Source organism: Rhipicephalus microplus, chromosome 8 (genome assembly GCF_043290135.1).
Source record: "Rhipicephalus microplus isolate Deutch F79 chromosome 8, USDA_Rmic, whole genome shotgun sequence".
Classification (NCBI taxonomy): domain Eukaryota; kingdom Metazoa; phylum Arthropoda; class Arachnida; order Ixodida; family Ixodidae; genus Rhipicephalus; species Rhipicephalus microplus.
Window position 1 is genome coordinate 72,365,264 of NC_134707.1, and position 17,328 is coordinate 72,382,591.

The following is a 17,328-nucleotide window of genomic DNA, read 5'->3' on the forward strand; positions in this document are numbered from 1 at the left end:
ACTCACATTTGTGAGCTTATCGGCTGCGTTCCACTTATTGACGGCACTCACCAGTTCATACTCGGCAATCCAGTTGTCCACATCTTGGTCCTCTGTGCCACCAAGTATGGGGGGGTCGCGCTGCCGGAGAGCGCCAGCGCAGAAGACAGGCACAGGTGCGAGATCTGGAGTAGCAGCATGAGATGGCCCCGGATCAGCCATTGTAGGAGGTCGTTGGAGTGTGCGGCTGCGAAGTTCCAGGGTGAGGACCAGATGTACCCAGCACCTCCACCACTTGTAACGGGTTGTTGAACAAGCAGGAGTTGACTCGGCGAAGGAGAGCTTTATTTAGCGCAAGGGCTAACTGAACGCAAGCCCGCGATCACAGCAAGTCTTCTTCCTTTTCTATCCTCGAGCTCCATGCCCACTGCCCTCGTTACAGCATGTTGTTATGGTGCCCCAGACATGCGCTATATTTGCTTTATTTGCTTCTAATTGACAAATGCGGAAGCATGAACGCTCAACCTTGAGCAACATTGGTGGTCGCTGCGGAGGGGTTCGGCCGTTTCAAGTACCCGATGACGGTAAGAGTGGACAAACAGACAATTGTACAGACAGACAGACAGACAGACAGACAGACAGACAGACAGACAGACAGACAGACAGACAGACAGATCAAAACTGTTGCGTCGAAGGTCCCCAAGAAAGACTATCGTCTTTAAAAAGGAAATATGGATAGATATATGGGCATTAACGTCACAAAACAACCATATGATTATGAGAGACACCGTGGTGGAGAGCTCCAGAAATTTCGACCACCTGGGATTTTTACGTTCACCAAAATTGAGCACACGGGCCTAGAGCATTTTGGCTTCCATCGAAAATCCAGCCGCCGAAGCCGGTATTCGATACCATCACGTGCGGGTCAGCAGACGAGTACCTTAGCCACTACACCACCGTGTCCGTCTCAATAAGGTTAATTCCGTCTCAGTAAGGTTAACGGACCAACATATTTCGTCAACACCTACCCATACGACTTGGTCGCAAAACTACACTCAACCAGTTTTCATGTGTCTATTGCTTTCATTGCAGGCATTATTATTGTGCATTATTATAAGCACGAAAAACGCTACGAAATAGGTGGAACATCAAGATTAGTATAATGAAGCGGATCTATTCAAAAATGTTCATTGATTAAGTCGACCATCTTGAGGCATTATTCACACGTGACAAAGTTGAATTCATGCTCTGATTTTCGCATCGTTCACGACATCTATAATGATAGGCAGCATGGATCCAACACCCAACACTGACAAACATTACGAACTATAGGAGAAAAGTCTGTCGAAAATAATGTAACTTTGTCACCATCTTTTGCGTCGGGTCTCCGTAAAACAATACCTTATGCACGGTTCTTATCGCACGTAGTTCCTTATCAGCCGTGCCCACCGAGGGAGGCATTTAGCACAGCCGACGCGCCCAGTTTGCCTATCGCGCGAGCCGAACACGAGCAATGAAAGGACCGCGCTTCTAAGAAGTGTGTCGCAGCCTGCCCTGCATCTCAGTTCTGGCGCTAGAATTTGGACATTTTAGGGGCCAAGCTTCTGAAAGCAGCACCCGTTCGTTCTCGTAGTAGTGCGTAACATGTCTTACGTTTTGACCTGCAAGATGGTGCTGGTGGAAGATTTCTTCTGTGCGTTGTTGAACAATAAAAAGTTCGCAGCGTGCGCGTTACTAAAAGCCGAATTCTCCTCTCTCTCAATCACCATTAGCAGCTATTGGGATCTACATTGAGCACTATCTGACAAGAAAGGGTTGCTACGTTATACTCGCTGGGCGTAACTTCTTTGGTTTTAGAAAGGTTTAGTGAGCGTTGTGCCGAAGCGCCATGAATACAGTGAACAAGTATATACCAAGAACTCGAGGTGGTTAAAGGTGGGAAGTAGACCCGAAGCGCAAACCGTAAGAAAGTGTGCGTGTGCCACCTCTCGTTTAGTCCTTCGAATGTCCGCTGGGTGGGGGTGCTTCTATATGCGGAATATATGATAAAAAGAAGCGAGATGGTGGTACTTGGAGTGTTGACTAGATGGACGAACGGACACACAGACAGATGCATGGACGAACGCATGGATGGCTGCACGGACGGGTGGACGTGTGGACGCACGAACAGACGCACGCATGGACGGTCACACAGACGAATGCATGGACAGACGGAAGCAAGAACATTTGAATGTACAGCTGCTTTGCCCAACTCTCCATCATTCAACCTAAGAATATGCTGCCATTTTTTCTTAATAGCTCGGACAAGCTGTGGTTCGCGTCTACCTTTACTATGCTACGGAAAGGCTTAGCATAACTCATGAAGGCCGCATCAAGTGCTTAATATGTACCAGTTACGCTGTTTGTTAATCTTCACATGGTTAGTGTAAACAACTCACTCTTATTTTATTTTTCGTTTTTCGTGCGTTCCAGCAATTTGTGCAAAACTCCAGGATATTGCGTAAACACTTTTCTAGATCGCGAACTTTAATTCTTGGAAAAACTCCAGCGGAAAATGGTTACACACAAAAAATAGTGCCATAACATTCCCAATCACTTGGTGCAATGACATGGCTTGCTCAACTTTAGGAAATATTCGTAAAGTTATTTTTTACAACACTCTCGAAGCAAGTGTTGAGAATTCCCAGATATATTTATATATATATATATATATATATATATATATATGGCTTCTTAATTTATTTATTTAACACGGAACCATACAAGATGTGTGTTTCTACATTTTTCAATAACCTGAGGTCTTATAATATCTTCACAGAAAAAAGCATGCGTTACTTACTTCCGAAGGGTGTTTGTTGACGGTGTGGTGGTTGTGGGGGAGACGTTGGAGGGGATCCTGTTCATCAAAAGAAAAACGGAGTTAGCTCACGTGCTACGTTACACCAACAGGCAAAAAAAATGTGCTTCACACCTCTATCTTGGCTACTGGTGGCACCGAATGCCACTTCAATTTTTAATAGGCGTATATACCGCATATAGTGGACGGGAAGGTGACTAACTTCGTAGCTCAGATTGTGCAGCATCGTGCACGTTTTCGCAGGCCACATTCCCGTTTCTTGCCAAGGCCATTTAAGGCAAGCTAAGAAGCTGGAATTACTGACCTGACCGTCTTTGATGAACGGCGTAAATATTTCTTGAGATAGGTTAAATTCTATCTATTGCTAAAGTGATCCAGCGTTTCGAAAAGGACGAGACGCTATCGACCGTGTCCACAACGTCGTTTCAGGGTATGGTGAGGCAGCTTGGCTTTATTAGATGAAACGCTCTTGGAACTATTTCCTGTGGAAGTGACGCGCAATGTGAAATCCGAATCGCCAAATTGAAAATTGGATGCGGCCAATCGAATGTGAGTCTTTTTACCGGCTTCGGAGCACTCATGAAGTGGTGCCTACAGGCCAAGATCATTGAGTAGTGTTGCAGTGAGAGTAGTAAACCTAAAAAAACGTGTCCTATTAGGAGGAAAAATAAGGCTCCAAATTGATAGAGTCAATAATTTGCTCTTTATTTGAATCATATAATCGATTGAATAATTGAAGAAAGTAACCACTTTCTTGTGTTTCCGTGGCGTATACAATAAAAAAAAGTTCCTATGTGAAAAAATCCCATATAAACGAGTGACGTTAAATAGGAAAAGCTAAGTGGGACACCTCCTTTGAAAGAGAAGTCAGGCCCTCCGAAAAATAAACAAAATGGGTCGAGAAGGCGCCCAGTGTCGCCTTCAATATAATTTATTATATAATTAGTGTACACACATTTTACCACACATGGGGGGGGGGCACTTGCCAGGGTTTACGAGAGCGACATTCGCGCGTAGAAACGCAAGTACGCATACGGCGCTTTGTCATGATAGCCTGTAGCGCCCACACTTTCCACGGTTAACAGATTGTAAACTGGGGGATGGTTTTGCATTAAAGCTCGTTCACACTGAGTATCCCTGCCACCAAAAGTGCGCCGAACCTAATTCAGTGGCGGCGAGGTTAGCCGAAAGGGTTCTCTTTGAACCGGTCGCTCTCGGACCAAATTTTGCGGCGTCTGCCGTCAGATCGGCTTGCCGCAAACTACTACGAGCACTAGCCAAGAAATTTAAAACAAAACTGTGGCCAAGTCTTACTAACTTGTCATGACACAGTCAGGTAACGCACGCTTAGCAGAAAAACTCATTGAACTTGTGCGCAACCATACCGTCCGAAGAACAGCGTTCGAAGAACAGGGCATCTATTCTGTGCTCGCGCCATAGTAATAGCTTACGTCCAAGATCGCCCGCCATAATTTAGCGAATTCGGGGGTGCGGAGCACGTCCAGGGCGAACCACAGTGCGTTTCGGTGACAGAAGTTCGCTAGCTGTAGAAAGTGCATGCTTCTGCGTGAACTAGGAGCTACTGCGTATAGACGATGTCCGCAAATTTGGTTTGTAGCTTGATTTGGCTGTAGAGGTGGGGAGGACACGTGTTCAAATGTGCTCTTCATTGTGGCTGCAGAACTGCTTGCAGTCTGTAGAAGTTACAACGTGACGTATCACAAATGTAATCTGATATCTTTGCGCCTGAGAGGAAGTAAGAACAGCATTGGTGGGGGGAAAGAACCCACTGCGCATATTTCCAGTTACGGTAAAAGTAGTGGTGCCACTCGACATTATTTTTTAAGCGTAAAGGTGGCTGCTAGCTTGTGCGAATTGTTTACTCGCTTACAAATATGAGCAGTAGGTGCTGCTTCCTTTGAATAGTCAGAAAAGGGTGTGTCCAGGGCCCACTGCAGCGTATGAGTTTGGAGTACAGGTACAATGATTTACGGCATGTTTCAAAGGATGTCTTGGGCATTTTATTGAGTCTATTTTTGAGGTTGTAGGAGCGTGAGCTCTGTAGCCTATGCTAAGCATTCATGCATGGTGTTAGGTTTGATCTGTACTTGTGAACAGGAAAACACACTGATTCGAAAGGTACGTATTCTGGCAAGTTTGTACCACTGAACAATATTAGCGTAGAGTTAGAAACGCCGAGATTTTATGCTGGACTATTTCGTGAGTTGAACATGCAACGCCTTGCAATAACTGCTCTTCAGTTAGACCATTTATTCTCTGAACACCATCTCTTGTGCGATTTTTCCGGAGAGGGACACATGTATTGAACTGCACGATTCGATCCTCGGTAATAAAATGTTCTGTGTCTAGCACCAGATGTAAAGCTTGCTGCATGAAGCAATCAACTACTTCTGGGTGAGTCTAGTTCTGAGGCGTGCGTTCAATCTAGAATGTTTTAGGCCTCAAAAGTATGGGCTTCAATATAGTGCACGGCTCGGAGGAAGTTGGTAGTTTTAGTCTCGAGTTTTCGGTTGTGGACTATAGCCTCGCTTTTCTGATCGTCCTTGGTTGTATGCTCGTGTCTGCATGGAACTTTGGTTGGTTTATGTAGTAACGTGGTTCTTTTGCTGGAGTGGCGCTCTGAGTTACTGACCGGGGTTATCCTTGCATGACGAGGTCTGCCGGCTGACTGTTATGAGCTTCATGCTCTTCAATAAGACGTTTGAAACTTAACTGGGTGATTATATTCTATTCTTGGTTGGCTCGTCACAGAAAGGGAGGCGACGCGATGACTAGTGGAAGAAAAGAGCTGTTGAAAGACGCTGGACGTGTTCCCTGCCGCAGCGCACAGTGACAACTTCGAAGCTGCTCTATCGAGAATCGTCCATCGGCATCAACAATGAAATTCATTTCATGCTGTTTTTATAGTCTTCCGGACCTGGCAGTGCTTTTGCTACACCCGCTGATGAAACAGTAGTTTAGAGAAAAATGAATGCTTATTGATAAAATAGGAAGAGAATGAAGTTAGAACGGGGCTCCTGTGTTTACGTCAGTCTCTTCCGCTTTCCATGGTTTCTTGGTGCGGAACATTCACTGCAGACAATTTTTAGTTTCTTCGCATGCATCGAAGGACCTCTCCTCTGCCGCTACTGGTGAGCAACGATGAAAACCGATACGACAATTAGCTTCCATAGAAACCAGCTGCGTGCTCGCAACTAATATTGTATGAGACCAAGCGAGAGTCCTGGCGAGCTCAGAACACCATGCCCATGCAAAAAGCCAGATATCTTCAAATTACGTGATTTCGGCATTTCCAAGCTCAAAGGTACGAGCCATTGTCTTTCTCCATGTAATGACAGGCAGTGAAAGGTCGATTTTCACATCGAAGAACACATCCCAGAGGATGAGTTTGAAGCCAAAAAAATGCGAGTGCTGCCAAGTACGGCGATGGTGCAACAAGCATGCTTCACCAATTATCTCATATGGTAGAGGCACTGGAACGGGCTGAGAGATCGTAGTATTGTATAACGGGCTGAGAGGTCGTAGTATAACGAGGTAGTTATGATAATCCTCCCTCCTACTATGCCTGATGGCAATACACACTTGTAACACGCATAAATTAGTGCGACATTACATGTAGTATTGTGAAGTCTGCTTGCTCGAAGCGTGTGTATGTAAAGCATATATGTTATTTGCGCCGCATTTCCAGAAAAAGAAAGTATTCTTAGTGCCATGGACGTCATAGGTTTTGGCGCGAGCAGTAGAAAAGAAAGAACTAGCTGAGAAGAAAAAACACCGCACGGGTCGAGTACTAATCAGTGTCTTATATTCAGTGTATTCGCAAGCAGATACGTGGCTGTTTGGTTGAACATGTGCTTCCCAAGCAAACGACCTCGTTTCTATTCTCACTTGAACCTGGAAATTTTTAGTATTTATTTTTCAGCATCTTTCTCAATCTTTTGCTAACGCAGAAAGTCATTATTTTTCGCTAACAGCCAAACACAACGACACCGACCCTAATACCAGAATTTCAGCGAAACAACCTCTTCAAAGCTATTACATTGAATATACTGATATTAAGTATGCGCATATGCTGTACGTCGAATCAGAATTTCTTGAGAGTTTGAATTGGTGGGCGTACACATCGCAGGCTCGCTTTATGTGAAGCAAAGTAAGGTGAAGTATCACAAAGCGAAGTCTCTCGTATTGACTTTCTTTTGTGAGAGCTCCAGAGCGGTACAATTTGAACCGACAAGCTACCTCACGTCACCAGTTTTCTCCTCGCCTTTACGAGATTTCTACCCAGAGGTGAAGTTCTCTTTACTAATTACCATGACAACTCCCTGACATTTAAGAGGGCACCGCGAGACTTGTGAGACATCTGAGTCATCATGAATAAGTTACCTTTTGCCACTATCTTTGCTTTCCTAAGCATCCAACGAAAAATAATATTATTTAGTGAGCCATGGTTCGGAAAACGGTGGGATAGACTGATATGGTCTGGGAAGTTGGCAATTTGTAAGACAATCGGAAAGCGAACGCTTAACAGGTAAAACCTAAAAAGAAGTCTGCAGGAAGTAGCCACTGTAAATAATTCTAGGACACTAACATGTGTAAAAAGATGCTGGAGATCTGCTGCGAACAATCCAGCTATTTTTTTTTGTCGAAAAATTTCTATTGGCTGTATGGGCAGACAGCGGTGAAGAATACCACATCTGGCTTTTGCAGACAAGCTAGGAAAGCCTAATTAAAAGGCTGCGGCACAGAAGGAGGCTGCTCAAACACATGAAGCTTCGTGAGAGAAAAAATATCTGCTTAGCATCGCTCGTTTCATCACTACGCAACAGCGACCAATAAAGGCTTAAAGGTGGACGATATATTGATCGTCGAGGAATTCATCGCCTCGCAATGTCTTTGGCTCTTCGGGGAAAATAACAAACGTGTATCCAAGACGCCACAGATTTGTACGAGCGAGACAAGTTTAGAATAAACGCGGCAAAAATACTAGACCTGTCGAAACACTGTTCCCATAAGAGGTACCGTCAGTTTCAGCAGGCTGGTATAATGTAAAAAAATGAATGGTTTATTAAAGAAACAGGGCTCTTGGGAAAAAATATTGTGGAGTTGGAGAGGGCTTTCTGTGTCTGTGTGTACTTCTCGTATTTTAATACTAACTATTGGAGTTGCCCTATTATTGCAATATTTTCACATGGTTCAATTCGCCCGCTGTAATTTAAACGTCAAATTACGTGTAATATTAATGAGATGGTTCAAAATCTCTGACTAAAGCCACAGAATATGCCAACATTAGGGTAGGCTCACGGCTCTGTGAAATAAGCCTCTGCTAGCGCCGTATAGTGACGTGCTCTTTAGCTTTTTAAATGAAAACCACTAAACTAGAATAAGCGTACGCAATGACCGCGGTAATGACCTTGCTGAAAGCTAACACAGCTGAACAACTGTGAGTTCTGTACAGATCCTCAGTAAATAAAGTGGGACATTTATTGCACCAAATTTTTTTATCACGACTGTGTGCTTGCATGTCAACATTTTTCATGCTGCAAGCAAACAATATACACTACGCGCTTCCACTCAGCTTGTTTACCAACTTTAAAATCTGAGGTCCGATTGCAGAGCAATACGTACTTCGGCCAGGTGACGGTGATCGACGTGTTGGTCCACTTGGATCGTATGCCAGGTTAACAAACCCTCCAGGTGCTTGTCTCGGTCCCCTTCCTGCGAGTAGAGGCGCAAGCCCTTATCAAAGGCATGTCAAATATATTATTGTGATAGCATTTATATGGACACTTCAGTTGAATTATGCTACTGGCGTCGGCGCCGATGTCATGCTGCACCGTATATATATATATATATATATATATATATATATATATATATATATATATATATATATATATATGACAACGCAAGAAAGAAAAAAATCCAGAAAAAAAACACTCCGGCGCGCGGAACCGAACGAGGGACCTGAGCGTTGTGAATGTGAGGCGCTAACTTCTGTGCTACTTCAGAGCACATCCTTCACCGTTCAAACGGCAAGCTTCTTATCTACCACTTACCCCTTCTCACGAGCATCTCGGGGGGGGGGGGGGATAGTTTTCAGTATTAACAGCAAGATGGCGCAATGAGCGCACGTCGCCACATCGCGCGGGCGGCGCCCGCTCTAATCTCCTACGCGTACTATGCCTGGCTTAGAGAAAGGGAGCGACGCTTCCTCATGCGACCTTATCTCGCGGCGTCGAGGAGGAAAAGAACGTACGCCGTGGCTGGCCTCCAATTTGGAACAATTCTTCTGTAGCCACCGGGTGCACTAAGGTCACTGCAATCATTGCAGTCCCCGTTTGCGAAAAGCGCGCTCTCTTCAGACGCAGCAAAGTAAAAAATGAGACCCTTATTCACGTGCATCCGTACTTGGGAGTACGTTTTGTGCGTCATTTGTGCGTGAGGAACGTGGGGCATGTTTCGATCTGATTGCCATTCTGCGCGTGACCTTTCAATTTGTTGCTATCGCGTTGGTTGCTTCGCCTTTCTGGCAAAGCAGTGACTTTTATAAGGCCACCGAAGCCAATATAGGAGATCCAGGAAGCTGCATTGTACTAAAGTACACAGAATATTCATAAGTGTTCATTTTTACACGTGAGCTGTATCACTTTGCCGCAGAGCATACTTATGCAATTCAGGTGTGAAGCAGCTTATGAGCGAGGCTTGTCCTCTGTCACGTCGTAGCTGCTCCTGACAATGACGATGATGCTGATGACGATGAAGTGCATTTCAGGCCACACATGCTCTTCCTGCCATCGCGCCTTAGCACATGCAAATCGCCCACTATAGATCGTGACGATGACAATGATGCTGATGACAATGAAGATGGTGATCACGCTCACGGGCAAGAAGTGGCTTGTGCAGTAGCTGAATTCCCGATATGTTCTACAATTCATTTTGCAAGACTGGAAACAAATAACCTCCACCAGGAAAATGTGCCCAGACGTACTTTTTGCCAAATTTAAGCTAGACCTAATACCACAAAGCACTATAACAAAGACAAAAAACACAACTCAAAACAACATGCATGTACGGCCAATAAAGCGCGTATAAATGTACATCTCTTCAAAAACATCTACATGCGCGAGTATTGTCCTACGAGATTTACGGTAACACCAAACGATCTATTTGTTGACCCACTCATGGAAATTCTCTCCTCAGAGGTGGCATCGTTTTTTTTTTTTCGCTGGCTGCTTCTTTGTCACCCGCCAATTGCGCCTTTTTGCCAGCATCGAAAGTCATTCTGTTTTGCACTTTGTAATGCCAGTTACGTCATCATCGACAGCGATGCGCCTCAGAATAATAGCTACGGCAGCTCATGAAAACGAGTGAATAAATATCATCGTCAGAATAATCCTGGCAAGATATCTGCGCACTGACCTTCGTTCTCTGTAAAACATTCACAGCAATTGTATCACTTAACACCCACGAACATCCTTTTTGTTTTTGATTCAAGCTACCGATTGCACCATAAAATTATTCATTGCATAGTATCAAGTAGCTCGAAAAAATAAAATGAAACCAGAAAAAGGCATTACGTGCTTGTTCCCATCATTTTTCTTTCGATGTGCCCTAGTTTTTAGGGGCGAAGCTCCTTATGGCGTGGCTTGAGCATCCCTCGTAGTACGTAACCACCAGTGGCACATACCCGAAATAGGTATAACATTTGACCTCCAAGGTGGTGCCGGTGAGAGATTTCTTCTGTGCGTTGTTTAACAATAAAACATAGTGCTCAATGTACATGCCAATGGCTGCTAATGGGAAATGAGAGACAAGAGCATTCGGCTTCTAGTCAACGCGCACGCTGCGATCCCCATTAGCAGCCATTGGCATGTACATTGAGCACTATCGGACAAGAAAGGGTTGCTACATTATACTCGCTGGGTGTAACCTCCTTAGTTTTAGAAAGGTTTAGCGAGCGTTGAGCTGCAGAGCCATGAATACAATGAACCAGTATATACCATGAATGAATTCGAGGTGGTTAAAGGGGGGAGCAGATACGAAGCGCAAGCCGTAAGAAATTAAAAGCTGAATCCTCCTGTCTCTCATTTCACATTAGCAGCCACTGGCATGTACATTGAGCACTATCTGACAGGAAAATATTGCCACGTTATACTAGCTGGGCGTAACCTTCTTGGTTTTAGAAAGGTTTAGCGAGCATTGGGCCGCAGTGCCTTGAATACAGTGAATTAGTATATACTGTTATGACCGCCATCGGTAGGCGCCATGCTGTCGCTGAAAAGCGTAGCCGGGCCGCGTTCCCACGCCTGGAACCCAGGTTTTCTTGGAACCAGCGTCGAGAGCTGACGGGGGAGCGGCGCTCTTTTAATCCTCAAACAAGTAGCCGTCTCGCCGAATGCCTATGCACGCCAGGTATTGTCCCTGCTAGCCGGCGGATGAGACGTCATGTCGCCACAAAGCGGTAAGCCGTTCCAGAGGGGACAACAAAGACAGCGTATTCCTTTGAAGAAACGGCGACCGCCGCCACAAAGTGCCCTGCTAATTGAGCGGACAGATTGGCGGACCGCTTGATGTCTGCTGTCCGAAGCTTGGGACCCTTCGACCAGCGACATACACGACGAGCAAGAGCCTCTCTGGCGCCACCTTTAAGTGCAGTGATCTTGACTCGAAATTGGATGTTCACGTGCGCCGTGCATGCTCGTACCCCTCACCTGTTGTGTGTGTGTGTGATTGGTGTTCCACTGAAGAAGGAGGAGCCCGACAGGGCTTATAACGGCGCCGCAGAGTGCAGGACATCGCTCTGGACCAAGTAAAGGTTCAACCACCACGTTCGTAGTTTGTGAACGCTCTGAACCAAGCAAAGGTTTAACCACCACGCTCGTGGTTTGTGAACTCTTAACCTCATGCTGTAAATATTTGTAAATAGTGCCATAAACCTTGTTTGTTTTTCGTATCCCCATCTTATAAGCGGTCGTTTCCTCAATCCGAAGCTACACCACGCTACCACAGCACCCCGGGATCACAACAACTGGTGATCAGCGGTGGGATCGCGACAACTGGTTGGCAGAGGTGGGATACGAATCAGCACCCCGAGCCGCAACAACTGGTTGGCAGCGGTCGGATTCGAAGCTACAAGTGACAACAACAGTCGGCCCAAGAGAAGCAGTTGGCTCGAGACATGGATCACGTATGGGTGAGTGCTTGGCTTTTCCTTTGAGTGAACCAGGTTCTAAAAGAGGGTTAAATTTTAGAACTGGTAGTTAACTTTGCCGAAAGACTCAGTTTCGCCGTTTCGGGAAGTTATTTTTGGAAGTAGCGAGCACTCAGTACGATCATGGATTTACGGGAGCTGCAGAAGTCAGACTTGTTGCTGTTGTGTGAGGAATTGGGGATCGATACAAAGGGTTTGGCACGAAAACCCATAATCATTCAAGCGATTAATGATTTGGGGGCTGATGATGAGGAACTAAGTGAAGAATGGGACCTCATCATCGAAAGAAAACTAAGAGCAGCTCAGATGGAAGGAAAGAGTGAACACGAAAGAGAAGGCCTCAAGAGAAAGTTTTTCAAACAAGACTATGAGTTGCGTATGAGAATGGGACCCCAGCGAGGAGTACTTCTCGAAAAGGAGGCAGAGTTCGAGATGTCTAGGTACATGCAGCCATATGAGGTATCATGGGATATGGGCCTGTATCTTAGACTCTTTGAACGAAAGTGTAGTCTACTGAAGTGTGAGCGAGACACGTGGTCTCACAGGCTACTCACGGTTCTGCCCTGCGAGGCAGCGGATGTTGTTGCGCGACTCAGTGAGCAGCACGCGAACAACTATGATGTTATTAAAGCAGAGCTAATCAGGAGATTTGTAAACTCTGTTAGCAAAAAGGAAGAAAGACTCAGGCCGAAGTCTGAAAGCGAGGCGCGTCGCAAAGCGCCAGAAGTTGAGGCGCCTCATAAAGCGCGACAGGAACAGATCGCGCCAGAGAAGGGCCCGCATATTCTCGAATGCATTCATGTAAATGATGTAGAGAACGAGGCCGTGGCCGGTCTGGAGGTGGGGACGATGTCGAAAGACGCTCCTTGCGTGGATGAAGAGGGTGCCAGCAGCCCTAATGGGCCCAGTAAGAGGCTGGAAACCTTCTTCGTGCCTCAGGGGGACCTTTCGACATTGTCAAATTTAGGCATGGTTAGCGCAGTGGCTGATGAGAGCAAGAGCGCCACGCTTCAGCAGTGCAGCGATAATACCGAGCTGGTTTGCAAACATCGCAGAAAAAGGAAGAAGCAGAAGCGTTCGTCACTGCGCAAGCCTAGGTCAGGCACCACTCAGTCGCAAGAAAGACGAGAGGCTAGGCCGTTAATCCGTTCCAGGAAACGTCCATGGTGGCGTTCCGAGAGGTACAAGCGGCAAGCCAGGTGTAGAGGGGGGAAACGAGGTGCGTTACCCCAACGAAAAGCGCGGTTGCGTTCGACAACTTCGGGAAAGCGGCCTTGCCTGAAGGATCAAAGTCGAAAGCACTGAGTGGCTAAAAACCGCGTCGGGGCGAGCACAAAGAGACAATGTCCCCTGTCTCCACCCTGTTTCTGGCGTCCTTTTCACATTCCTGAGGGGAACAGGAAGAAGTGGAAAATGAGGTATGACGGCAGTGCACTGCTTAGAGTTTGTACATTTTGTAGCCTCAGACGTGCTCGAAAACCGCCGGGACCGCGACCCCATCGTGTACGGTTAAAGGAACCATGAGAAAAGGGGGCGGTCAATATGAGTAACTTTTGCACAGGCGGATTAATCATGACTACTCAGTATTGCATTGGAGATGCAGATTTCAACTAGTTTAAATTGGGTAAGTTACGTGATGCGGTGGAAAACTTTCAGAAGGAAAACCGCCGAGCCAAAGGCTGAAAGTCAGCATCGAATTAGTTTAACCACGAATGCGAAAATTTGCGTAAGGTAAAAACAGAGAAAATGTGTCATTTTTCTAGTTTTCTCAAAGGTTTAGGGTGACATTGTATGCCTTCACTGCCATGGGGCATTTGAGGAAGATGTTAGCATAAACCGAATCATTTCGTAAAATGATTAAGTTTGGCGTAACACAGTGGAGTTGTCGTTGCGCGCATTAAGAATTGAAGGTCCTTTGGGCACAATTTCAGCATAAAACCTGTGCATTATGGTGAGGTGATTTTAATGAGTATCGCACCTAGGATTATTTTTGTGTTGTACACAGAGTGTTACAACGTAACTGTGAGGGATTATGGTTTGGTTAATAGTGCCATGTAATTTGCAACGCTGTAAAAATGAGAGTAATTGAAACGCTCAGGAGAGCCCAGTGGTTTTTTTTCTACTCAGAAGTGTTCGCATAAGCAGTAACTTTGACCAAATGAACCTTCTAGAAAGCAGTGTAATCTCCCCAGTTTTGTTGGTGTTTTCTTTAATGAATGATTGATCGAGTGACCATGAACAGATCATCGGGCTTTCCCGAACCATTGAGGTAGACCGTTAGGTCACAGTTTCGGTTAAGCTTTCGGGAGGCTGGTGAGCTTCATGTCTCAGTGGTAGACAATTATGGGCGGCCGTAAACAAAGACGGACGTTCGGACAAAAGTAGCGCTCACTGAATCCGAGTTCCTGACTGATGCTCTCAGCGGGACAGAACCGATGAAAGTAGTCGGCGATTAAAAGGAGGAGGCAGCCTTCTTAAGTGAAGAGGCAACACCGATCGTCATCCGGTTTTGAAAGCTTCTGTTGACTACCGAGAATTAACGGTTCGGTGTTATGCGAGAGATCGAGGCCTAGGTGCCGTTCTATGTCAGGACGACAGTGGTAACAAGCAAAGCTGTGCTTTACTTGAGCCAGAATTTGGGCTCTCGTGAGATAACGTACTGCGCTTCAGGAAATAAATGCGCTTGCCTTGTGTAGGCCATAGATCAGTTGCAGCGTTGTCTCGGAGGTGCTAAATTTAAAGTAGATACAGACCATTGTCCCCTTGGCTTCAAACCATGACCTCGAAGAACAGTCGCCTTGTGAGGCGGAGCTTGATTCTTAAAGGGAAAAAAGAAAATATCATTTTGACATTAGGTAAAAAAAGGGCAAATTGAATGGAAACGCTGACGCGCTCAGCCGCTCTTTCTAAGCCATTCTGGGGTGCTCTTTATGTATCAAAATTGATATTTTAGTTTTTTTTTGTCGTGCATCTTATTATGAGAAGGTTTAAGATAGCACGTTTGATTTCTCAGCACAAGTGAATCCTGAGAGTTTTGAGTGTGAGCTTTTTGTTAAAGCTAGTAAAGAAAATTGGTTTGCCATCCCTCTTTTGGCTTGGTTGTTCGAAGGGGGCCGAGTGCTTGCTTGTACATGTGGTCGAGTATCAGAGATGCTGTCGAAGATTCGGCGATCACCCGGACCATGCCACAAGCGAAGGCCAGTTCTTGGCATTCAACTACTGACCCTTTTGTCGTCCCTGCGAGCAGCAGTGTTGACCGCTGCCCTCCGTGACTCATCTGGCGAGGGGGAAGCTGTTATGACCGCCATCGGTAGGCGCCATGCTGTCGCTGAAAAGCGTAGCCGGGCCGCGTTCCCACGCCTGGAACCCAGGTTTTCTTGGAACCAGCGTCGAGAGCTGACGGGGGAGCGGCGCTCTTTTAATCCTCAAACAAGTAGCCGTCTCGCCGAATGCCTATGCACGCCAGGTATTGTCCCTGCTAGCCGGTGGATGAGACGTCATGTCGCCACAAAGCGGTAAGCCGTTCCAGAGGGGACAACAAAGACAGCGTATTCCTTTGAAGAAACGGCGACCGCCGCCACAAAGTGCCCTGCTAATTGAGCGGACAGATTGGCGGACCGCTTGATGTCTGCTGTCCGAAGCTTGGGACCCTTCGACCAGCGACATACACGACGAGCAAGAGCCTCTCTGGCGCCACCTTTAAGTGCAGTGATCTTGACTCGAAATTGGATGTTCACGTGCGCCGTGCATGCTCGTACCCCTCACCTGTTGTGTGTGTGTGTGATTGGTGTTCCACTGAAGAAGGAGGAGCCCGACAGGGCTTATAACGGCGCCGCAGAGTGCAGGACATCGCTCTGGACCAAGTAAAGGTTCAACCACCACGTTCGTAGTTTGTGAACGCTCTGAACCAAGCAAAGGTTTAACCACCACGCTCGTGGTTTGTGAACTCTTAACCTCATGCTGTAAATATTTGTAAATAGTGCCATAAACCTTGTTTGTTTTTCGTATCCCCATCTTGTAAGCGGTCGTTTCCTCAATCCGAAGCTACACCACGCTACCACAGCACCCCGGGATCACAACAACTGGTGATCAGCGGTGGGATCGCGACAATACCATGAACTCAAGGTGGTTGAAGGTGGGAAGTAGACCCGAAGCGCAAGCCGTAAGAAAGTGTCTGTGTGCCACCTCTCGTTTAGTCCTTGGAATGTCCACTGAATGACGGTGCTTCTATATGAGGAATATATTATGAAAAGATGCGAGATGGTGGGACTTGGAGTGTTGAATAGATGGACGTACGGACACACAGACAGGTGCATGGATGGACGCATGAACAGACGCAAGGGCGGATGCATGAACAAACGCAGGGACGGGCGCACGAACAGACGCATGGACGGTCACACAGACGGACGCATGGACGGATGAATGCTTCGCCCCACTCTCCATCATTCACTCTGTGGATATGCTGTCATTTTTTTCAGCACGCTTTCTAGCTATCATGAATCCATACCGACTGGCCAAGCTAACCACACTCTTGCATGTTATTTTAAATGCGAAGCATTTGTCTGCGTCCTTCAAGCAGGTTAGGACCCATCCATCCATCCATCCATCCATCCATCCATCCATCCATCCATCCATCCATCCATCCATCCATCCATCCATCCATCTATCCATTCATTCATCCATCCATTCATCCATCCATCCATCCATCCATCCATCCATCCGCCCGCCCGACCACCCGCCCGCCTGCCCGTCCGTACGTCCGTCCATCCATCCATCCATCCATCCATCCATCCATCCATCCATCCATCCATCCATCCATTCATCCATCCATCCATCCATCCATCCATCCATCCATCCATCCATTCATCCATCCATCCATCCATACATCCATCCATCCATACATCCATCCTTCAAATATAACCAACCTTCTACGTCTGAGTGCTCTCGTTATCCCCTCCCTTAACAATTAACATGGAGTAAACTAAAATTAGTATTTCAGGGTAAGATGGTTTGATGAATGCGACTCGCTAGTCGGGATTTAATTGAAGTCGCATTCATGTCACGTATGTCGTTAAAATTTGCTGCCAGACAGTAGCACATACGCGCGGCGGGGTATGTGCCACAGGTATGCGGGTATGTACCGAAGGTGATAGACTGCTCATATATACCTCTGAACGGCGAGAACACATGGATAATGTTAACACGTGAGCGTTAAGAAAAAACTGACGTCGTCTGCGTTGACCTGACAAATGTAAAAGAA

At 46.3% G+C, this 17,328-nt stretch overlaps 1 protein-coding gene across 3 annotated transcripts in view; it reads right to left on the reverse strand.

Moving 5' to 3' along the window:
* The window catches only part of LOC142769155 (uncharacterized), a 45,332-nt gene that overhangs the window by 7,859 nt on the left and 20,145 nt on the right, over positions 1–17,328 (reverse strand). For 2 of the 3 annotated variants that reach the window (XM_075872110.1, XM_075872109.1), the window contains exons 3-4: positions 8,483–8,572; positions 2,819–2,875 (exon numbers count right to left, since the gene is read on the reverse strand). In XM_075872110.1, coding sequence (XP_075728225.1) covers positions 2,819–2,875; positions 8,483–8,572 — 147 coding nt within the window. Of the gene's footprint in view, positions 1–2,818; positions 2,876–8,482; positions 8,573–8,913; positions 9,082–17,328 lie in introns of those variants that run through there. The other variant, XM_075872111.1, reaches the window with a different exon arrangement.